Raw genomic sequence first — 21,760 nt, 5'->3', positions numbered from 1 at the left:
ACATGATGGATGATGGAAAGGCATTCTGTACATCATACCGGGGTAAGACATATTATTTTATTTTTTAAAGAATGACTAATGATTAACTTCTTAGATCAAATCAAGCCTGAACCCTCCACAGAAGCTAAAATAACTAAACTATCATACACTGGCCATATTATGAGAAGCAAAACTCACTGGAAAAGGCAATAATGCTAGGAAAAGTTGGAGGCAGCAGAAAAAGAGGAAGACATAACAAGTGATGGATTGACTCTATAAAGGAAGCCACAGCCCTAGATTTGCAAGGTCTGAGGAACTCTGTTAACACTAGGACATTTTGGAGGTCACTGATTCATAGTGTTGCTATGAATCGGAAGCAACTTGACAGCACTTATACACACAGCTGATGGAGTCACCCAAAGGATTCTCACAACAGGAGACAAATGCAATAAAATACAAAATTAATCTAGTGGTTCACAGAGGCCCTCTCCATGCAGCAAATATATAGTAGGTCACAGTCGGGGTAAAGGAACCTGCTTTCCTGTTTGCGCGTTCGCATGTATCCATGCAGGCAGCGATTGGAGCCCATGAAACAATGCGGGTTGCCGTGCAAAGGGGCGTCTTTTTTTTTTATTTACCTCCCACCGACGAGTAGCTATGCAGGCATGCACAAATGAACCCTCACAGACCATTTGCACCTGTGTGGCTACGCAGATGTAAGTCGGGAATTTTTTTTTAAAAAGGAAAGCACAGCCAAATAAAGCGCCTCCTGCTCAGCCATTCACTCATAAGTGGCTGCAACCTGAGGTTTTTCAAAAGACTCATGGATAGTGCGATTCTTGATAAACCTGGTTTGGGGAAAATAATACGGACATGACTCCACCTTTTTTAGGGGTGTGGATTCGCAATGCGAATTCTCACTTCCCACAAACGTGAAGTTTTTTTTAATCGTCCCTTAACCCACGTTTATTGGCCTGTGCGGAATGGGCCTTAATCATGGAGGGAAAAAAATGCAGCAGAAGACAAGGAGCAGAGAGAGAGAGAGAGAGAGAGAGAGAGAGAAACACCATTTGGTGTTCTGCTTCAGTTCTTTTTGACACAGATTTTTTTCTACACAGTAGCATTCCATAGAAGCAAAGGAAATACTAAGTCATAGCTGCTGTATTGCAGTGCAATCCTAACAACATTTTCCTGGGAATAAGTCCCACTGAACAGACACACGTAGGATTCTGAGTACATTTCCTTAAGATGGCTCTCTTATAACAGTTAACCCAATTGACATCATTGGACTTAGAAAGGAGTACATCTGCTTAAAAGTGTGTTGCTGGACTCCTTACTACTCCTTTGATTTTAGAAGTGCTGGTCTGTAGAAACAATAAGATACAGGGATCAGCAATTGCAAGATCAATCAGTCTGCATGGAGATAAAAATTACAATTTTCAAAGCCAGTAAGATACTCTCTACTTAAACTTGTATAGTGATGTGGTAACATGCTGCATCTTCTAAACAACTGGTATTTCAGAGCTTAAGTTGCAAGAGGGAGGAAGATAAAGTTCAGGTTACGTGTTGTTAAAAAAGAGCAATGAAACGAATGTTTGAAAAAGCCCCTCCTATCAAAATGGCAAACGGGAAAAAAATCTAACAAAAGTACCACCATGATTTCTAGAAGGATGGCTTTTCTTTCTCAAAGGCTTTATGCCTTGCTAATTTTTTAAATGTTTTAATTATAATTTTTCTGGAGGGTAGAAACCTTAGGCTTTTAAATCATGACCAGATATTGACGTAACTGGAAAGAAAACAGTTATTTTTATGAAGCAGAAACAGTTCCAGTGCTCTAAATTAAATGGCCTGGAGATGAAACCTTGAAGTGAATCTCAGCCTTTGCATGGGTAGATTTTCTTGCTGTTAATCTCATTAGCAATGAAACAGACTGCAGCTTTGAATCTACTTTGTGCCATCTGACTACATGTAGAACTGCTGAGTTGACTGGCCTCTGAAATATGCCTTCGTTTGACTGGCCTCTGAAATATCACAGCTCATTCAGAAATCAGAGCATCTATCTCCAATGCAATTTAAACCTGCCTGCAGCGATGCCCGCTAAAATAAGGCCCTTCAAAGTCTGCGGAGCAGACCAAATGGTTTCAGCTGCTCTGCGAGGCAGTGGAAAGGGAGGGCTTTACATTTGATAAATTGTAGAAGGATGGAGCAACAGCCACTACCTTTGTTGGCTTTGTAAGGGGATTAGACACATTCATGGAGAACAAGTCTATCTATGGCTGTGAGCCATGATGACTAAATGGAATCTTCTCATTCGGACGCAGTATAGCTCTGAATACCAATGCTAAAAGGGGGCAGGCTTTGGCATCCATGCTCTGTTCGTAGGTTTTCCAAGGGCATTTGGTTGGCCACTGTGTGAAACAGGGTGCTGGGCCAGATGGACCCCTGGAGTGATCCCACCTGGCTGCTCTTAGACTATGTAACTTATCAGCCAGAATTTTAATTTTATCATTCCTCCTGCAAAAGAGAAATTAGTGGCACTGATTTTGACATATTGCAGAATAAAAAACCAAACGGTTCCTGGAAACCAGATTTCTGTGTTAATGCTATTTTATAAGATTTCATTGTCAGTGTCTTGAATTAAGAGTAGAATTTTTAGAAAACTAATATCCATATATCTAATTCTTCCTGCATCTGGATACTGAAATCCACAGATAAGAGGCATACTTTCCTCTGACAGGATCCTCTGAGTTTGCAGAAAAATCCAAAAGTTTTTTTTTAAGTAAACAGGAGGTTAAATTCCAAAAAAAACCCCTCCCCAAAAGCCACATCATGTATTAAGAACATAAGAACACAACATAAGAACAAGCCAGCTGGATCAGACCGGAGTCCATCTAGTCCAGCTCTCTGTTATTCGCAGTGGCCCACCAGGTGCCTTTGGGATCTCACATGCAGGATGTGAAAGCAATGGCCTTCTGCTGCTGCTGCTCCTGAGCACCTGGTCTGTTAAGGCATTGTCTGCATATACAAAGACAATGCTCGTAACCCCCTTGGAACCCAGCAGTAGTTGTGGTGGCAGAGGAGTCCAAGAGCTGCTAGCAGGGTGGCCTCCCCGGCTCCGGCATCCCTGCAAGGGGGCACAGAGAGAGAAGTGCCTCCCAGTATGCATGTTTGCACATATGAGACCAGAAGGACATAGAAAGAAACAGAAATTAACGACGGAGTCTATGAGAGAGATGGGGCCGGGGGTGTGTGTGTGTGTGTGTGTGTGCGTTAGTGGACAAGAGAGTGAATTTGTGCATGCTTCAGGAGGCATAGGAGATGCAGAAAGAAAGAGTAACAGTAGGGACTGGGGGGAAATAACAAGAGGAACAGAGGCATTGGGAGAGGGAGAACCAAAGAAAGAGAGAAAAGAGGAAAGTGGTAGGTGAGAGGGAAACAAGTAAACACGGACAGAATAGAATGACCCACCCCACAGTTTGCTTGTGGGGTCCTCCCTCCTCAACATGGCAGTGACCACCCCCACCAAATAAAGATGGGGTCCATTGTGAGGGTGAGATGGGATTTCCCCATCAAGTGAGGAAGAGATGGTATTCCCCACCCGCACCAAGCCTAACTTTGAAATCAAATATTTTGAACCCTTCCTTTTTTTACACTTCACTGGCAAATGCATCCTCACTAACCGTGACTCATGTTTTAAATGCTATGACTGAAATGCAAAATCACTCACATTCTCTCTTGACTTGGATGCCAAGCAGTGAATGCAATTCAGGTACAGGATAGGTCTAGAAATCATAGCCATGATTGCTTGAATTAGTTTCAGCTGTTTCAGCTTATGAATATGGACAATATGCTTAGAGATCTACAGTCTACCATCTGCAAGGTAGCCCCTTGACATTAATGGCTTATAACACGTAATAATAGGAAGATGACCATATAGATTTGGGAAGGGAGAGATCTTTAAGAGAGAGAGGTCAGCACAACCCACTTCAAGAAGGTGGTAATTTGGCCAGTTCAAAAGAATCTCCACCCCATTGGACTCAAAAGCACTGTTCTGGCTACAACCTAATCACAAATCTTCCCTTTTAGGATAAGGAAAGTGATCAGTGGTTACTCAATTCCAAACATTCTTGGTTGACATTAATTATCTAGACTTATTTTAGTCTGGCTTCTAGCCCAGGTCTGGTTCTAAAATTGCATTGGTCAGCCTGCAGGATTACCTACTGTGACAATTACACAATTACAACTTTTGAAGTCTGTTGACTTGCAATGGACTTAAAAGAGGGCTGGATCTCATAGAACCGCACTGTGAGAAAAGGACAGGAAAGTACAGCTCTTTTCATTTCTCTGAACTCTCCCTGGTTCTTGATACTGTTAACCAATATATTCAGATAGAAACTCGGGAAACTGCCCTTTACTGTTTCTATTATTACATGAAGGATTGGGTTTGGGAGACAATTTACTACGTTCTTTGGCGTTTGGGCTACATAATTCTGCAGCTCTACGTAACACCTCATTTTTTTTATGTGCACATAAAGCCATGAAGTGAAGTTGCCCAGTATTTGGGTAACAACAACAATCGATGTTTATTAGCCAAAGGCCATACACACATAAAAAAAACCTTCAGCCAAAGCCCTACTTCCCACAGTTTACAAAAGTATAAAACACGTTGCAAGAGTTTTTCAAGCAATAGAGTGCAGAAGCAATACAGTTCTATAATGTTAAGTTACCAAAGCGGAATATCATATATTTAATTATAACAGGGTCTGATTGTAATTTTAAGGGTTTTTCTTTAACCACCTTTAATACAACTTAGCTTATGTGGTTTGAACATCAGTTAAACTTTCTCTGATCTTTGCTGCTAAAAACATGAATATGGCTAATTTGGATGTAACCTCAGCATACACATCAGCCATCAGAAAGCAAACTTTCTCTTCCTCGCTGCCTGTCAGGCCTGACAGGATATCATTGATATATTTGTTGCGGATAGCAGAATAAAAAGAGCAGTGAAGTGTGTAGTGTATTATGTCCTCACTCTGATTTAAATTACATCTGCATACAGCTAGCTCTCTTGGTATTTTAGCATATCTCCCCAGTAAATGTTCTGATTTAAACATCTGCTATCTCAGGGAAGTGAATGATTTTCTTAGGTTTGCTTCCTTGAGATTTGTAAGATATTGTGCATAACATTTGTTCTTTTTAACACAAGAGAACCATCGGGAGTATTTCTGGGTGGCAGCAACTTTGTTGTCTTGTAGAGCATCTTTACTATAGAGCCTGTCACGAATTTTGCTAGCGTCCCATATATGAAGTTTCCAGGTCAGGAATTTCATAAAGAGCTAGTATAGGAGAAATTTGATCCTCCCACCTATTTGTTCTCATCCTGTGTCCATAGCTCAGATTTACTAATTGTTTGGACTTTAGAGTTGCCAGGGTTTTATAGTACGAAAGTATTCTTACATGGATTCTTGTCCTGATGGAAGGTAGCCCTACTTCCACTCGGAGCAACGGGGCAGGAGTGGAGGATGGCAGGGACCGTTTCCAATTTTCCTACAGTGGCGATGTCCCAACCCCAAATTTCTGCTCCGTACAGTAATTGCGCCAGCATTTTACTCGGAAACGCTTTAAGAATTGGAGGAAAATTTTTCCCCTTATTTGGGCCCTCCAGGATAGCGAATCCTATCCTGGGTAACTGGGTAAAGTATTTGGGTAACTTACCTCTATTTCTCATTTTCATTTGAATCAGGTAAAGTACTGAACAAACTAAACCCAGTCAAGGGGGGAAAATACACCTGTAAGTTATTAATCTTTCTGGTTGGGACTATCGATCCTCCAAAGATCAAGTTTGGGGTACTGTTGCATCTAGTCCTTACCCTGTGTGTCTAGGTGGTATTAGTGGTGCAAAGTGCCTTGCCCCAGTTTGGGTTGGCATACCTGCCAAAGTGCTTTGTTGGATAAAGAGTGGTCAACCATAATTATCCATGCCCTTGTAGCATCCAGACTAGATTACTGCAATATGCTGCTTCAGATGCTTCAGGTGTTGTGCTTACATAAGATCACTATCTATGGACCTCTGCCTTTCTTTAAAATTTGCAAGAAACAGGAATACAGCCTGCAAACTATTATTGGGAAGGCTTTCACGGCCGGATTTAACTGGTTGTTGTGGGTTTTCCAGGCTATGTGGCCGTGGTCTGGTAGATCTTGTTCCTAACGTTTCGCCTGCATCTGGACACAGTGTGTAACAGACTTCCCTCTGTGATGCACCTCTGAAGATGCCAGCCACAGATGCAGGCAAAACGTTAGGAACAAGATCTACCACACAATGGCCACACAGTCCAGAAAACCCACAACATCCAGTATTTATTGGGACTTGAAATTCAAATACCATTTCACCATTTTTAAATCAACTTCACTAGTTTCTTGTATAATTCCAAACACACTTAAACTGTTGTTGTTTTTTTACTTGTAAAGCCCTATATAACTTAGGCCAGTGTTACCAAAGGGTCACCTGTTCCTATCTGAACTTGTTTGTTAGTTAAGATAACCTTCAAAGACTTTTCAATGGGTGAGTCCAACTTCAGAAATAAGAGATGACCATGTGTACAGGACTTTTTTTCAAGGTAGTGCCCCTTTTGAAGAATGCCACCCTAAACTCAGGTAGTCTCAGACAAAAGAACCTCAGTTAGACAAATATGTTCCTTGCATATTTGCCTCTCAGATCAGCCCACTATTGTGTTACTGCAGTAATCACTGAAATGATCATGGTGAGCCATGAAAATTAATGGGCTGTCAATTAAATAGTATCCTTCAGTTCTGTTTTGTTATAGAAGAGCAGCTGCACACTGCAAAGATAGGATAAAAGGAATAAGGATGACGGTTGAAGTTACATTTTACTAAGTTGTTTCTTGCAAATTTTAAAGAAAGGCAGAGGTCCATAGATAGTGATCTTATGTAAGCACAACACCTGAAGCAGCTGGAGGTGAAATTGCCAAACATGGATACGACCAGTCTGACAACTTACGCTGTTCCCTCGAGCCCAAACAACACAACCCATGATCACTTGCATGTTTTTAAAGTCACTAGTGATACTTTCTGATTTTGAGATTCTCGGCAGTTGTGTTATTTAAAAAACCTTCCAGGTCGCCTGTCCCTACTGCTGTTTTGTCCTCTGAGTCATATTTCATTTTGCAGTGATCACAAATTTTAATCCATGTGTAAAGCGTGAAATGAAACGCAAGGCTATTGGCTCATCTGAAATACAGTCTTCTCTGTTCAGAACATCCACATGCTTTTGCCTCAAATAAAATCAATCAGTCCTGCTATACTACCGGTAGAGAACTTTTTGGGAATCTGCTACATTCCTTGCCCTTTTGCTGCCCCTGGACAGATATCAGATTACACTTGTAGCTATAGAATTTCTGGGACATTTGAAGGTGTTACATTTAAATGATTATGCTTTGTTTCAGCTCTGTTTCAGATTTCTCCTCGTTTTCAGGTTTCTGCTATCTAAACTCTATTGTAAGAACATAAGAACATAAGAACAAGCCAGCTGGATCAGACCAAAGTCCATCTAGTCCAGCTCTCTGCTACTCGCAGTGGCCCACCAGGTGCCTTTGGGAGCTCACCAGGTGCCTTTGGGAGCTGTATTTGATTGTACTGTTTTACTGGATGCCCCATGCTGTTGACTGTATTTGATTTACACTGTGTAATCCACCTTGAGTCCCTATGAGTCTACATAAATAACACCCATCAATCAATTCCAGCTGCTACTGGTTCTGAGGCTGCTACATCCACCCATTGTAGCTGTCAAGATGATTCTACGTATCCAAAAGAGAGGACTTCTGGCTAGCTCCACCTACTATTTCTTTATGAAGTACTTTACCAATATAATAAAAAGGGGATTATTTTAAAAAAGCAGGTATGTCTCACAAGACTTTACTTGTCTGCACTAGATCCAGGCACTTTTATCCCAGACTTGGGCTTGGATACTATGGCCAAATCCCAACTGGGAAATTCAATGTAGATCAAACCCAAGTTTGAAAATAAACTGCACCTTTTCATCGTGGTTCCAACCTCCCCATTGCAGCATGTTTCCAGTGAAGACATCTAGGCCTATTTCGGATTCAAGAAATGTAACAATCCCCACAACTACGCAATCGGCTTGGCGGGTCTCTCCTGATTGGCTGTTGTGCCGTGTTGGGGCGGGACCTTTTTTCTCTCCTGCAAAAATGTGCTCACGTCATGATGTCAGCACGTCAGCATGTCTCCCCCACCCAAATTTCTGGTTGGTTCTCATGCTCTCGCAAGAACAGCACCACACGCACTGATTGATTGTAAGGCATTTGTGTCATGCTCCACCATGGGAAATTTGAACCAAGATTAGACCCCCGATCCTCCCCTCCAAACTGGATCGAAGACGTGTTTTTTTGAAAAAGTAGTACTTTCAAGCAGGTTCGGCAAAGACGCGGGATAAGGGGGAGAATGAGCGCCAGAACCGGGATGAATCCTTGTTCGTCGATCAGGCAGTGGGGAGCTCTTCCTGAATCCTTGATATTTTGCATGAGTATCACGTGATCAATTGACCGTGGGGAATCGGCCTATGACATCGTTCACCTCCCACTTCTCTCCAGCATCTGAAGAGGCTTTTGACCATTGCAGAACTTGCTTCCTTGCCCCTAGCATTTCTGCTGACCCAAGAATTCCTTGAAAAACACTGGTATGGTGGATAAAGTGCTAGCAGCACAGAAAGCAACCTCTGAAGCGAAGGACAGCCGGAGAGAAGAGCCAGGGAACATCACAGGATTTGGACAGTTTACATATTGCCTGAGAAAACAGCAGCCTTCTTCCAAGCAACCTGTTTCAGCAAAACTTCAATTTGCTTTCAACATGACAATTTGTTTGGAATGTTGGGAGAACAAACTTTAAAAGTACAATAAAGGCAGCCTCTGTTCTATGCTGCTATTAGCCTTCTCTTACAGGGTGGTATCGTTCAACTAGCACATCAAGGAGGCCTGTATGCAGTTGACAACAGATACCACGTAATGGTTTTACTCATAAAGTTCAATGTTTCTGCTCTCTGGATCCTACATAGTCACATCAACATTCACTGTAAGGCCCAAACCTCCCATATCAGTTTCTGAATCAACCAGCAAGGAAAAAACCCCGCAACCAAATCGATATATTTGATTTCTATGATTTTTTTCAAGCTGAAGAACATGAATTTTCTGGAATTTATTACACACAATTCTATATTTACGACGTATACTACAGAAACAATTAACCATTTAAATACCCAAGCTCCTTCATCTCGAGTATAGTATTTTTGTCACTCTAAACTGCTTAAGTTAAACTGCAGCCATTCCATTTAACATTTGAAAGAAAAACAGGGATTCGCACAAACCGTACCCCACTACATAAAGAGAAGCGCAGTTAATAAAGTCTCAAAACAATGTAACTGTTATGAGGGCATTGGTACTAATCCACGAAAGAATCTGCAATGAAATACAAAAAGCATATTGTGGCCATTTCTGTCCATCAACAAACCTCTTAATCTTACAAATTGATTAACATGCCGACAGGAGAAGGGATGAAACCAAATCTAGTGCTAGAGATTGAAAACTACTCACGACAGCCTCTCTCGTCTGTCCCGTCCACGCAGTCTTTCACCCGATCACATCTGTACGCACTTGGGACACACTGTCCATTAGAACATGTAAACTGCCGACTGGAACACGTTCGTCCAGCTGCAAAAAAACAAAACAGCGTTTCAAATGGCATCATTTATACATGGGGAGAAGGCTTCTTCTCTTCCTAACCTACCTGTCCTCTACCTTTCATTACATAAAATATTCTATTTTATTCTATGCAAGTTAAAAATCACCTGCTGCTCCCCAGCCCCATTGAGCACAATATGTATAAAGATACCTAAGTGAAGATCTCCTTTTGAACGACACAGAGTTTTAAGGATCAGTTTCAATACTTGTATCTCTCGTGTGAATGCTCCAAATAAAATCCATCATTATCACCCACCTGTGACGAAGCCTTTCCATTGTGGGAGGTCAGTCTCCATTAAAGAAAGCTGGCGTGGGTTAAGTTCAGGCCAGCCATAGATGTCCTCATATCGCAACCCTGAACAGGTCTATGCAGAATCCTACCTTACTCTCAGTAAAGTGTCCTTACATTTGTACTGTTAGTGTCCACCAGAATGGATAGTGGAAATGTCATTGTAGGCTGATATCTTCATCTGCCTTTCCTAGCTTGGTTTACATATAGCTTTCAGCCATTTCTGAAGTTGTCAGCATTTATTTAGGCTGTAAACTTTTTGGCAGGCTTTTTATTATAGTCATACAACGTGATCTCTGATATGACAAAGATCAGATTTAATTACGGACTTTACATAAGTCTAAAAATCAGTGCATATAGGTATAAGAGGTATTATTTCAGTAACACCAGCCATAAAGCATCTATGAATATTACAATTTATCTTTCCATTCACTTTAACCTACAGGCAGTCTGAGTCAGTTGTGAGACCCCTGAAGAGCAAAGTGGGTCCTTCTGCATTTTGCTACATATTGATTAGTGTATTAAGATGGAACTATTATTCTCAGATGATGTACAGAAATGTACATTTTGCCTAACAACTGCCTCTGGACTGCTTTTGTCAGCAAGACAACAAAAAATGCAGTCATCAGTAGAGCAGACAATGGCCCTTTTCGCATGGGCCATTTACAGCGCCCTAGGGACGGCAAAAACACTGTCCCTAGGGAGCTGTTCGCTTGGGGGGGCGCAGTTGCATCACAGCAGCGCCACCCTTGCTCCCCCACAGCGGTGCGAAACCGCCATTTTCCCACTTCGCTTCCCGAGCTAGGTTTTTGGAAAACAGTGGCTTCCAGCCGCTGCCGTGCGAACAGCCGTGCGAACGGCAGCAGCTGGAAGGCACCATTTCTTCTCGATATCGACGTTACCTTCCCTGCAACGCTCCGGGCGCATAAGTTGCCCGGCTCGGGGACACGCCTCGCCGCCTCCTGGCGACTCCAGAGCTGCTGGGCGCTTTACGCCTGGGCAACGCACCGGAAGGTCGCAGGGAAGGTACATCGATCAGGCGACGGCATAACGCTGCGCCATCTTCCCTGCTTTTACCGTGCGAACGGTCCCGGGGGGGTGTCGGCGTTGTATACGCCGACGCACCCCCCAGCGTGGCCGTGCGGAAACGGCCAATGAGAAAGACACCACATTCCTCTATGTTAACTGATTTCAGAAACAGGAACATTTTTAAAGAAAAGGTATCATTGCCACCTCCACCCTTGTAATCTTCTCCTTTCTCTACATATTTCTAAATGGCTATCACAGTCCTGTCAGTTGTGAGACCAACACCTGAGAAAACTAACACTGGAGTACTTTCTATGGGTGATTCTGCACGGGCCAAAGTTGAGGCCCTTTTTAAAAGCATTGGAGGGGGGGAGAGTCCCCACAGAACTCACCCCCAAAACACTGCTAACCTGTTTTGGTGGCCAGAACCTCGGTTAAATGAAAACTGCTAATTTAGCGACTTTATTAACCAGGGGTGCAAACACTTCCTACACACTACAATGTAACAGACTTCCCTCTGTGATACACCTCTGAAGATGCCAGTCACAGATGCAGGCGAAACGTTAGGAACAAAATCCACCAGACCACGGCCACACAGCCCGGAAAACCCACCACAACCAGTTGAATCCGGCCATGAAAGCCTTTGACAATACACTTCCTGCTAGCCTGTACAAACTATGGCAAGCAGGAAACGTTCAATCCTCACCCACTTCCCTCCACCATTATGGTGGACCCCGAGGCAGCCGCCCTTAGAGGGGATACTCTAATAGGCAGCCGCCATGCTGTGCAGGTGGGAGGATTCTCAGGTGAGGGGATTCTCAGGGGGTTGATTCTGGGGTGAGGGATTCTTGGCTGCAAGGTTCGCACAGAAAACACAGCATTTCCATGTGAACTGGGCTGCCTCCTGCCTTCATGATCCCAGCGATTCTGGCTGGCCCCTGCACACACTGTGCAAACAGCAGCAGACTCAGCCAATGTCTGCCAAAGGTGTACCCTTCACTCTAGTGACTGTGTCATAAACAATAATTGTATATTCATGCCAGTGACTGCAAAACGACAGCTGGACTTTAGTGTGGAGCCCCTTTCTGAACCCCAAGAGTTAATGTGCAGAAATGTAGAACTGAAGTATGTTCTTTAGCATGACTCTGTCCAGACTTGGTTTAGAAATGTCACTGAATTTTGCCCTTTACTGATTCCTTAGTAGATATATAACTATTAACTGTACCACTAAAGGCGATGAGGACAAAGGCCAGGATGATTTTGTTCCTTTCTTCTGGAGAGAAGACAAAAAATTAAAAGTCTTCTCCCTAGTCAACAGTTCACAGATGGAGTCACATCCTAACAAGAACACTGGTTTCTTAGGAGTACTGACCAGAACTTGGCTTAACAGATTCTATTAATAGCATAAAGTCAGGAAATGGTTAAGCTTTGTCTACAAATAAAATCCTTCCAAAGCAGGTAATTTATCACCTGAACAAACCCTAAGGTCCAGGATAACAGCTTTTCTTTATCACCTTCACCACTGTGTCACTACACCTCTGTGAGATAAGTTGCAGTTATTTCTATTTCACTGAAGGGAAATGGAAGTTAAAAGATGGGATTTTCCTGGAACCAGTAAACCGAAGTCCACAGCTCGGCTTGGATATAAGCAGTTACTTACCTCAGGAAACCTATACCTTCTTAGATTACAAGGGAGAGAGGCTTTCTCATTCTACACAGCTGGACAGCGTCATCTAATCACGACAAGTTGGTAGATAGCAACTTTTACCCTCCACAAATGACCAGTAAAGCGGCTCATGACAAGCCCAATTGAGAAAATGTAGAGTTTTAAATTGTAAAAATAATAATTTTGTTCTTTATTTCACAATTTCAAAGATTTCTTCACAAAATTTGTGTCTGTTTCCACAAGCAAACAATGATCTAAGTGGAAGCACAGTTTGCACAAAATAACAAAATGTCACCAGGTTATGTTAATGAAATCGCTATTATGTAGACATGTAGGTCAACAAACATCTACAGCCATTCAAAACGATTTGAGAAATTAATGACTACATGGTAAACCTCATTTACCTAATAAAAATCTATATTTCAATCAATCAATCTTTATTTGTAATTATCATAGATCAGTCAAGATTAGCACACAGAGAACAGATCTATCTTTTTGAGAACATACTTGGCATAAAATCCATCAGCATAGAGCTAGATAGGAAAATACTGAGAGTTAATTCAGACATCATTCTAACCCACGGTTAAGACACTTTAATGGCTGTCAAATCCTATGCCTGAATTGACAAACTGGCCCATAAACCACAATCAGAAACTCTGCTCACACTCAGTTGTCGTGAACAAACCACAGTTTGTGACAAGAATAAATCAGGAAGACATCAGGCTTTGGAGACATCCTAGTTAGAACTAACCAAATTTGTTGCAACATCTAAATTGGCCATTCAAACAATTTGTGGTTAGCTTCCCTTTTGCAAACCAGGATTTTAAACCAGTTCTAAATGAGAAAGTCTTGAGCTGTGGTGAAATGCATTCTCCTCACAAACCACTGTTTGTTCATATTTGAAAACACCCTACATGAATTAGCAGATCACATTTTGGGGTGATATGTTTAACTGGGGGGGAAAACAGCATTATGGTGATCATTTTGCTTCTAGATGCTGCTTTATTAGAAAAACAGAAGTGAATATATGAATTTAAACAACTGGGTGTAAGAGGACAGAAAAAAAGAACATACAAGTCATTATAAACCTTGGTTTTCCTGATATAATTTGCAGTGCAATCCTAAATGGAGTCACACCCTTCTAAATCTACTGAAGTGAGCTGACTTACAAAAGAATAACTCGGTTTAGGACTGCACCATCAAAAACTCAAACAGTGGTCTGGATTCTGTATTATGGCTTGCACATATTGTGATTTGGTGTGCTGTCTGAATTCAACCAATGAATCTCAATGACAACATGCATGTAATAAAAGTTCAAATCATGGGCGAGAGGATCAATAGCAGTTCATAACTTACGACACTGTTGTTCATCGGAGCCATCCTCGCAGTCTTCTTCATCATCGCATACCCATGACTGAGGGATACACTCTCCATCATTGTGGCACTGAAAATGATTTCCATCACAGGTGGGATGCGCTAGTGAGGACAAATGGATTTACTTTATTTGACAAGCTTAGAGAAGAAATCCTGGGGCCTATTTTGACTGAATGGGCTGGAAAAGGCAATAAATGGAAATGGAACCATTTGCTGTTGGGTAAAGACCAAAGACTTTCCAGTGATGTAGCCCAGTTTTGTGTTTTACTAAACAAATACAGGAGAGCAGGTGGACAGGAGATCCTTAATTCTAACAGAGGAATGTTAAAATAGGTTTTACTTTCTATTTTAACTTTCTAATCACTTCATTTGTAAATAATCTGGGATTCAGCTTTTTATGAATTGTTGTTTTACTGGTTGTTAACCGCAAATAAACTACTACTACTACTACTACTACTACTACTACTACTACTACTACTACTACTACTACTACTACTACTACTACTACTACTAGTAGTAGTAGTAGTAGTAGTAGTAGTAGTAGTTGTTGTTGTTGTTGTTGTTGTTGTTGTTGTTGTTGTTTCGATGTTAGGAAAATAAATAGAACTGGGTATTAAAAATTCTTCTGAAATATAAGGAACACTTCCCAGTGGTAGTCCAGATAACAGTTTCAGCAGGCCATGAGCCATCCTAGCATGGCTGGAAGACACTTTTCACTGGGAGTGATGCATGTCTCATCATTCACCTTTCATTTGCTGTCCTTGCAATAGACATTTTTCTCTAGGCCTGTTGGCAACCCTATAACCTAACATCCGCAGCACCCTAAATTAAACTAAATGAGGAGGGATATGTGACCACAAAATAAATGCCTTCCTCTATAGGACCCTTGGCCGACCAGCTAGAATCTACCAACAAATTTCTAGCCCTTTGGATAGGTAGCCTTTCACCTCCTTCAAGTCAGCCATATTATGCATACAGCAAACCAGAAAAGTTTGCCTGTGAAATTAGCTGTATAGATGAAGAAATCTCCTAAGGCAAGTCTGTGAACTAGGGAACAAGTCCATTTCTAACCTATAGCCATAGATGGCTGAGATTTCACAGCCAACCACTGCCCAAGCAAGATTGTAATCTTCTTCTATTTTGTCATTATCAAGGATGTCAACTCAGAGTTGGAAAATTCCCGTAAATCTTGGGAGTGGGGAGGAACCTCACTGGAGTATGCCATACAGTCCATTCTCCAAAGCAATCTTTTTTTTTTTACAGGCGAGTTGATCTCTGTTGTCTGAAGAGAAGCTATAGATCTCCAAGCCCGCCTAGCCATTGTTTAGATACACAGATGAGGTCCTCTATAGCCCCCAGCCATTCAGCAGGTTTTTGGTATCTCTGGATTTGCAAAGGTATTTATAGAAGAGCAGCAATGTTCATCTCACCAGATCACAATGTTATTAAGACAATGGGCAACAAGAACAAGTGTGGTATAGTGGTTAAGAGCAGGTGCACTCTAATCTGGGGAACCAGGTTTGATTCCCCACTCTGCCATTTGAGCTGTGGTGGCTTTTCTGGTGGTTAGCTTGTACACTCCAGCACAGCTGGGTGATCTTGGGCAAGTCACAGTTCTTCGGAGCTCTCTCAGTCCCACCTACCTCACAGGGTGTTTATTGTGAGGGGGAAAGGGAAAGGAGATTGTAAGCCCCTTTGAGTTTCCTTACAGGAGAGAAAGAGAGGATATAAATCCAAACTCCTCTTCTTCATCATCTTCTCCAGTAGTTAGAGAATGCCAACACTGAGATTAAAATGTCTCCTGCTTTAACAATCCTGCTATAATAGCAAAAGTCCATCCAGAACACTCTTCTTTTTCCAATAATGACCAGAAAATTCCTGAGCCAGTTTTCTGCAAACCTATCTACTTACTACATGGTGTGAAAGCAAGAATCTTCCTGACATGTTTCTCCCCAGCCTACAGTACTCAGATGTACAAAGCTTTCAAACACTAAAGCTCCATTTCGCTATCACAGCCACAGATAAACCTGCCCTCTAAGAAATGTTGATAATCCATTTTTAAAGTCAGTTTAGGCGAGATTTATATATGAAAGCAAATGAGGTTGGGAAGAGGAGGCAAGATGGGCGCCCAGCCGGTTCCCAGGAAGTGACGAAAAACTACTTTCTGTCTCCCTGAGAATGAGCTGGGAAACACCCATCCAGACGTCCTCCCCCTTCAGTAGAAGGAAGAGGTGGCAGAATAGACTACAACAAGTCAGACTACAGGTAAGCAAGGCAAACAAATATAGAGGATAAAAGCTTTCTCTCTGAGAGCCAGCATGCATAGCGGTTAAGAGCAGGTGGCTTCTAACCTGCAGAACTGGGTTTGATTCCCCACTCCACCACATGAGCTGCAGACTCTTATCTGCTGAACTGGGTTTGATTCCCTGCTCCTACATGAAGCCTGCTCGAGTGACCTTGGGCTAGTCACAGTTCTCTCTGAACTCTTTCATCCCCACCTACCTCAAAAGGTGTCTGTTGTGGGGAGAGGAAGGGAAATGAGTTTGTAAGTCACCTTGAGTCTCCTTACTGGAGAGAAAGGGGGGAGGGTGTTAAAATCCAAACTCTTCTTTTCTTATGCTATGCAGCCCATAAGAAAGTGTTAAGCAGCCTGACACTGAGCCAGACTTTTCATTTATCAAAGTCTATATTGTCTACTCTGACTGCCAGCAGCTCTCCAGGATTTGAAGCAGAGGCCTTTCACATCACCACCTGCCCAATCCTTTCAGTTGGAGATGCCAGGGATTGAACCTGGGACCTTTCGAATACTCTGCCCCTGAGCCACAACCCCGTCCGTCCCAGTCCATTCTGCCATCTCGTTCTCCTGCATGTTTCAACTATGCATGAGAAGAAGGGGGTCGTAGTGAAGTAGCAAAGTGTTAAAGTGTAGAATGGACTGAACCACTGAAGATGAGGAACTATAATTTGCAAAGTTCCCCTACTTTGTTCCTTCCTGTATGTGGAAAAGCAGCCCTGCAGTCAAAGGGCAAAGTTAGAATCGTTCTCCTTGCTGACCTAGTTTCTATTTCTCAGGAATTTTTATACGAGGGATTGCTAAAAATGTGACATAAACTAACACAGTTTGATATCATACAGCCCATTCTACCACTTCAGAATTTTACCATCTCAAATCTCTTCATGCGTAGACTAGTCCTGTACAGAATCTACCACAGAGTGGAAATTCAACCCTGGTTCTCCTAGATCAGGGGTCTGCAACCTGCAGCTCGCCAGATGTTCATGGACTACAATTCCCATCAGCCCCAGCCAGCATGGCCAATTAGTCCCTGGCCATGCTGCCATGCTGGAGAGCCACAGGTTGTCCTAGATTCTAGTCCAACACTCTAACTGCAATACATGCTATTTAATGTATTGTCGAAGGCTTTCACGGCTGGAATCACTTGGGTGCTGTGTGGTTTCCGGGCTGTATGGCCGTGTTCTAGCAGCATTCTCTCCTGACGTTTCGCCTGCATCTGTGGCTGGCATCTTCAGAGGATCTGATGTTGGGAAAGCAAGTGGAGTATATATACCTGTTGGAGTGTCCAGGGTGGGTGGGGAAACCTTGTCTGTGAGTAACAAAGGCGGCAACCAGGTCAATAGTTGAGGGCATCTGAATAGAAGTATGAGTAACAATGAAGACTATAGCCTGGGAGTAACCCTGTAGATAGCAAGGTCACTGGTGGGAGCATCTGAATAGAAGTATCCTGGCCTTTGTTTCTTTTGTCTATGGTCATCCTGTGTTTGTGTGGAGCTGGTTTGACACAGTCTTGACCCTTGACATGCTATTTACTTGATATATGTATATGCTGCATTTCCTGAAAAGCTCAAAATTTGATTCCACTTACGACAGCCAACTTCATCGCTGTCATCTGAACAGTCCCTTGCTCCATCACATCTCCAATCTGAAGGAATACAACGACCATTCCCACAACGAAACTGCCCACTTTCACACCCTGCAAAATAATAATAATAATAATAATAATAAAGCTTTTATATTGAAGAAGAACATGTATGTTGCCATTAATAATCACAGCCCCAACAATAAGGTCATATTTTCAGACAAAAGGGCACATTCTTCTTTCAGTTGACAACTTAAAATGATGTATCCACAAAAATGTGAATTAATGCATAGTGTAAATCAAACTGATTATCCTTTCGCATATTATTTATTACAGTGATGGCGAACCTATGGCACGGGTGCCAGAGGTGGCACTCAGAGCCCTTTCTGTGGGCACCTGTGCACAGAGTTCATCATGTGGGGGTGGGATGGAAAATCACCCCCCCCACACACACACACACACACACACATCTAGGCTAGCCTGGGCATGATCCTTTACCTGGGAGTAAGCTCGGTTGCTGGTAATGGGGCTTATTTCTGAGTAAACCCTCCTAGGGTCGTGATTCACCCATTCGAAGCGTTGCACGGTTGCTTCACCAAGCTTACTCCTGAGTAATGTGCGCCTTGGAGCCAACCATTTTTTCTAAACTAAAACCTGAGTATTCAGGTTAAATTGCCGTGTTGGCACTTTGCGATAAATAAGTGGGTTTTGGATTGCAATTTGGGCACTTGGTCTCGAAAAGGTTCGCCATCACTGATTTATTACATCAACAAGAAGACAAAAACACCATGATAAAGGAAAAGTTCCACCAACAGTCCATGCATTCATAGTGCACTATTTACAAAATATGTTTTGCTCCTATCTTTGGCCATCCCTGCAAGGGGTTATCATGCAATCGCAATGTGCAGGTGGAAGAGATACAATCAGCCAGTCAAGTTTCCCTTCTTGTGATGGCTGCTGAGCCCTTCCTGGGCCTTTGCTCTTCCCAAAAGAAGGCTGCATACCCTGTTTCCCCGAATATAAGACATCCCCGGAAAATAAGACGTAGTCGAGGTTTTGCTGAAGTGCGAAATATAAGGTATCCCTCGAAAGTAAAACGTAGCAAAGTTTTTGTTTGGAAGCATGCCCGTCGAACAGAACTCCAGAGCATGCAGTTGTAGAGTGGAAAAATAAGACATCCCCTGAAAATAAGACATAGTGCATCTTTGGGAGCAAAAATTAATATAAGACACTATCTTATATTCGGGGAAACACGGTAGCATTCTAGAATGGGTATTTCAATGTAGACAATGAAAGGCTCTTCACATCACTTATATAGAACAAATCTTCCTACTGCACATTGTAGTACAACACTGTTCCATATCCCTGTTGTGAACATTTCCTTCTGCCTGCTGTACAGACATACCAGGCATAACAAAAACACTAACGTCTAAAGTATAATCCAGCATGAGCAGTAAGTGATAAGTCATCCACAGATCAATCACTATAAACAAGGGTTTTCAGTTGAGACATTTTGCATGTTGGGCTGAGAATTAAATCTTCAGTAACCTAGGAACCAGAGATCAAGTGATATACATATATACCTGTGCCTCTAAAGCCCTTTACACTTGAGAAAATCCAGCATGCCTTCCAATTACCTTTTAATATTATACTCTTAAAAACTACTGGTTAGAAACCGAGACGCATGAGCAAAATAGCAAAAGGTTCTACTTCCACAAAACTATACTCGTACATTACATTAATAGTAAAGAGAACAACACCTTGATTCCTCCTAGTGTCACATAATTTGGGGAAATTATGTTGTTGTACCTGTCAGGAGCTACTTGATCTAGCACAACGACTGAAAGAAATCTGGTCCGTTGGGTATGTGTTCCCTATAAACACATTCAATCAAGTAGTGTTTGACATAGCCTTAGAAACTATATAGATGGAAAGCACACAGAAAGCAAACAAAAGGAAAAAAAACCTCTTTCTAGTCCTGTAGTCTATCAAAGCAAAACAACCTCTTCTCTTAATAAACCAGTGCTAAAAACATATTCGTTTCCAATATACTGAATGACCCTTCACAAAGATGCAACTGCCGTTAAGTTCTCACCATGAAATAAACAGTCAACAGGTTATCTGAGTTCTGACAGAAAACCAGGCATTATAGCTACTCATAAACACAGTTAAGTGTTATACTCTTTTGGGATGTACCGTAGGAAACCTGCTTTACGTGAGGAATGTTGAAATCTGATTGTCTGGTAGTGACATTCTGATTTATAATGTATCCTGCAAATGGTCAGATATTTCTCTGGGATAAATGGTGGTACCGAGTGGTACAGCAAAATGTACACCCAAATACCTTCTAGGCTAATGTATGATGGTGGTTAGTGGTGCAGGTCTGGGGTTGGTGGTGCAAGTCTCTTATCAAGTACCTTTAAAAGCACAACAACCTCCCTTTCAAAAATGCCCAGAAGGAATGTACAAATGTATGCTGGAATCTCTGACCCTTTGATTGAATTCTGTCCGGCAAAGGAGAGATTTAAAAGATTTAACTATTCACAGAGACGAACAGCAACTTCAAAGAAACGCAGTGTCCATTAACAAAAAGTCTACCATATTAGTTCATTAACTAAAAAGAAAAAGAAAGTGAACAAGACCTCCAGTAGCATAATATTTGCTTACGTCGACAAGCTTAACTGCACAGTGAGCCAAAACAGACAACACAGAAGCAGACTTATCTCTCTATAAATTAGGATCTGCCGAAATCAAATATGATGTGTGGTAAGTGAAGCTCAATGTAAAGAGCAAAATGAGTATGTTGGTGAAGGTCTCAGAACCTTTCATTTGCCTAAAGCGATCTTCCCCACTCATAGGGCCTTTTCTCCTAGCTGGGTTCAAACTGTGGGAGGATAAGCTCTGAGCTTGGTGAGGCTCCTCAGTTGCTCTTTACACGAAACCCTCCCACACACTCTCTCTACTTTATCTGTGACTGACGTTTACCCCCATTTGAGGAGACATATCCACAACAAACATGTTGTCACATACTGTGGAGTGAGGACGGCATCCCATGATCTTTAGACATAAAGCTCAGCTGGGATCTTGCTAGGGTTCTAGCAGCTCTCCTCCCTTGCCACCAGCATGGTGTAGTGGTTAAGAGCAGGTGCACTCTAATCTGGAGAACCGGGTTTGATTCCCCGGTCTGCCACTTGAGCTGTGGAGGCTTATCTGATGAACCAGATTAGCTTGTTGCACCCCAACACATGCCAGCTGGGTGACCTTGGGCTAGTCACAGTTCTTCGAAGCTCTCTCAACCCCACCCATCTCACAAGGTGTTTGTTGTGGGGGGGGGAAGGGAAAGGAGATTGTAAGCCCCTTGAGTCTCCTTGGAGAGGAAGGGGGGATATCAATCCAAACTCCTCCTCCTCCTCCTCCTCCTCCTCTTCTCCTTAATGAGCCCGTGCTGAGGTAGGGATCATCTTTGCTGGCAACATTACTTTTGTCACAACATAGAAGTGATATCACCATTTGGGTGACACTCTAAAATTTGGCCAATCACTACAGTTAAACCAGAGTTTTGAATAAATCCTAGAGTATCACCTCTACATAACCAACAACACCTATCCCCCCCCCCAATTCCATGCCAACACTTGTCAGAGAAACAGGCCATAACATCACTAGAGAGGCCCCTCCTCCTTCAGTATGTGTCCTTCTCATGGCCAGTCTCCTGCTGATTGCCAGCCTCAGGCGATCCAAGACCTTGCTCTGAATTTTATTTATTGAGGGACCGAATTGCAAT

The 21,760-nt window shown here is 42.4% G+C and overlaps 1 protein-coding gene across 1 annotated transcript in view; it reads right to left on the bottom strand.

Moving 5' to 3' along the window:
• LRP2 (LDL receptor related protein 2) overlaps positions 1-21,760 on the bottom strand; it is a 224,269-nt gene that overhangs the window by 164,625 nt on the left and 37,884 nt on the right. Inside the window, exons 2-4 of the mRNA XM_048484475.1 lie at positions 17,986-18,093; positions 14,087-14,206; positions 9,603-9,719 (exon numbers count right to left, since the gene is read on the bottom strand). Of these exons, the coding sequence (XP_048340432.1) occupies positions 9,603-9,719; positions 14,087-14,206; positions 17,986-18,093 (345 nt within the window). The remainder of the gene's footprint in view (positions 1-9,602; positions 9,720-14,086; positions 14,207-17,985; positions 18,094-21,760) is intronic.

The sequence above is a fragment of the Sphaerodactylus townsendi genome, linkage group LG02, assembly GCF_021028975.2.
Source record: "Sphaerodactylus townsendi isolate TG3544 linkage group LG02, MPM_Stown_v2.3, whole genome shotgun sequence".
NCBI classification, from domain to species: domain Eukaryota; kingdom Metazoa; phylum Chordata; class Lepidosauria; order Squamata; family Sphaerodactylidae; genus Sphaerodactylus; species Sphaerodactylus townsendi.
The sequence above is the reverse complement of the archived record's forward strand: the minus strand, read 5'-3'. Positions and strand labels throughout refer to the sequence as shown.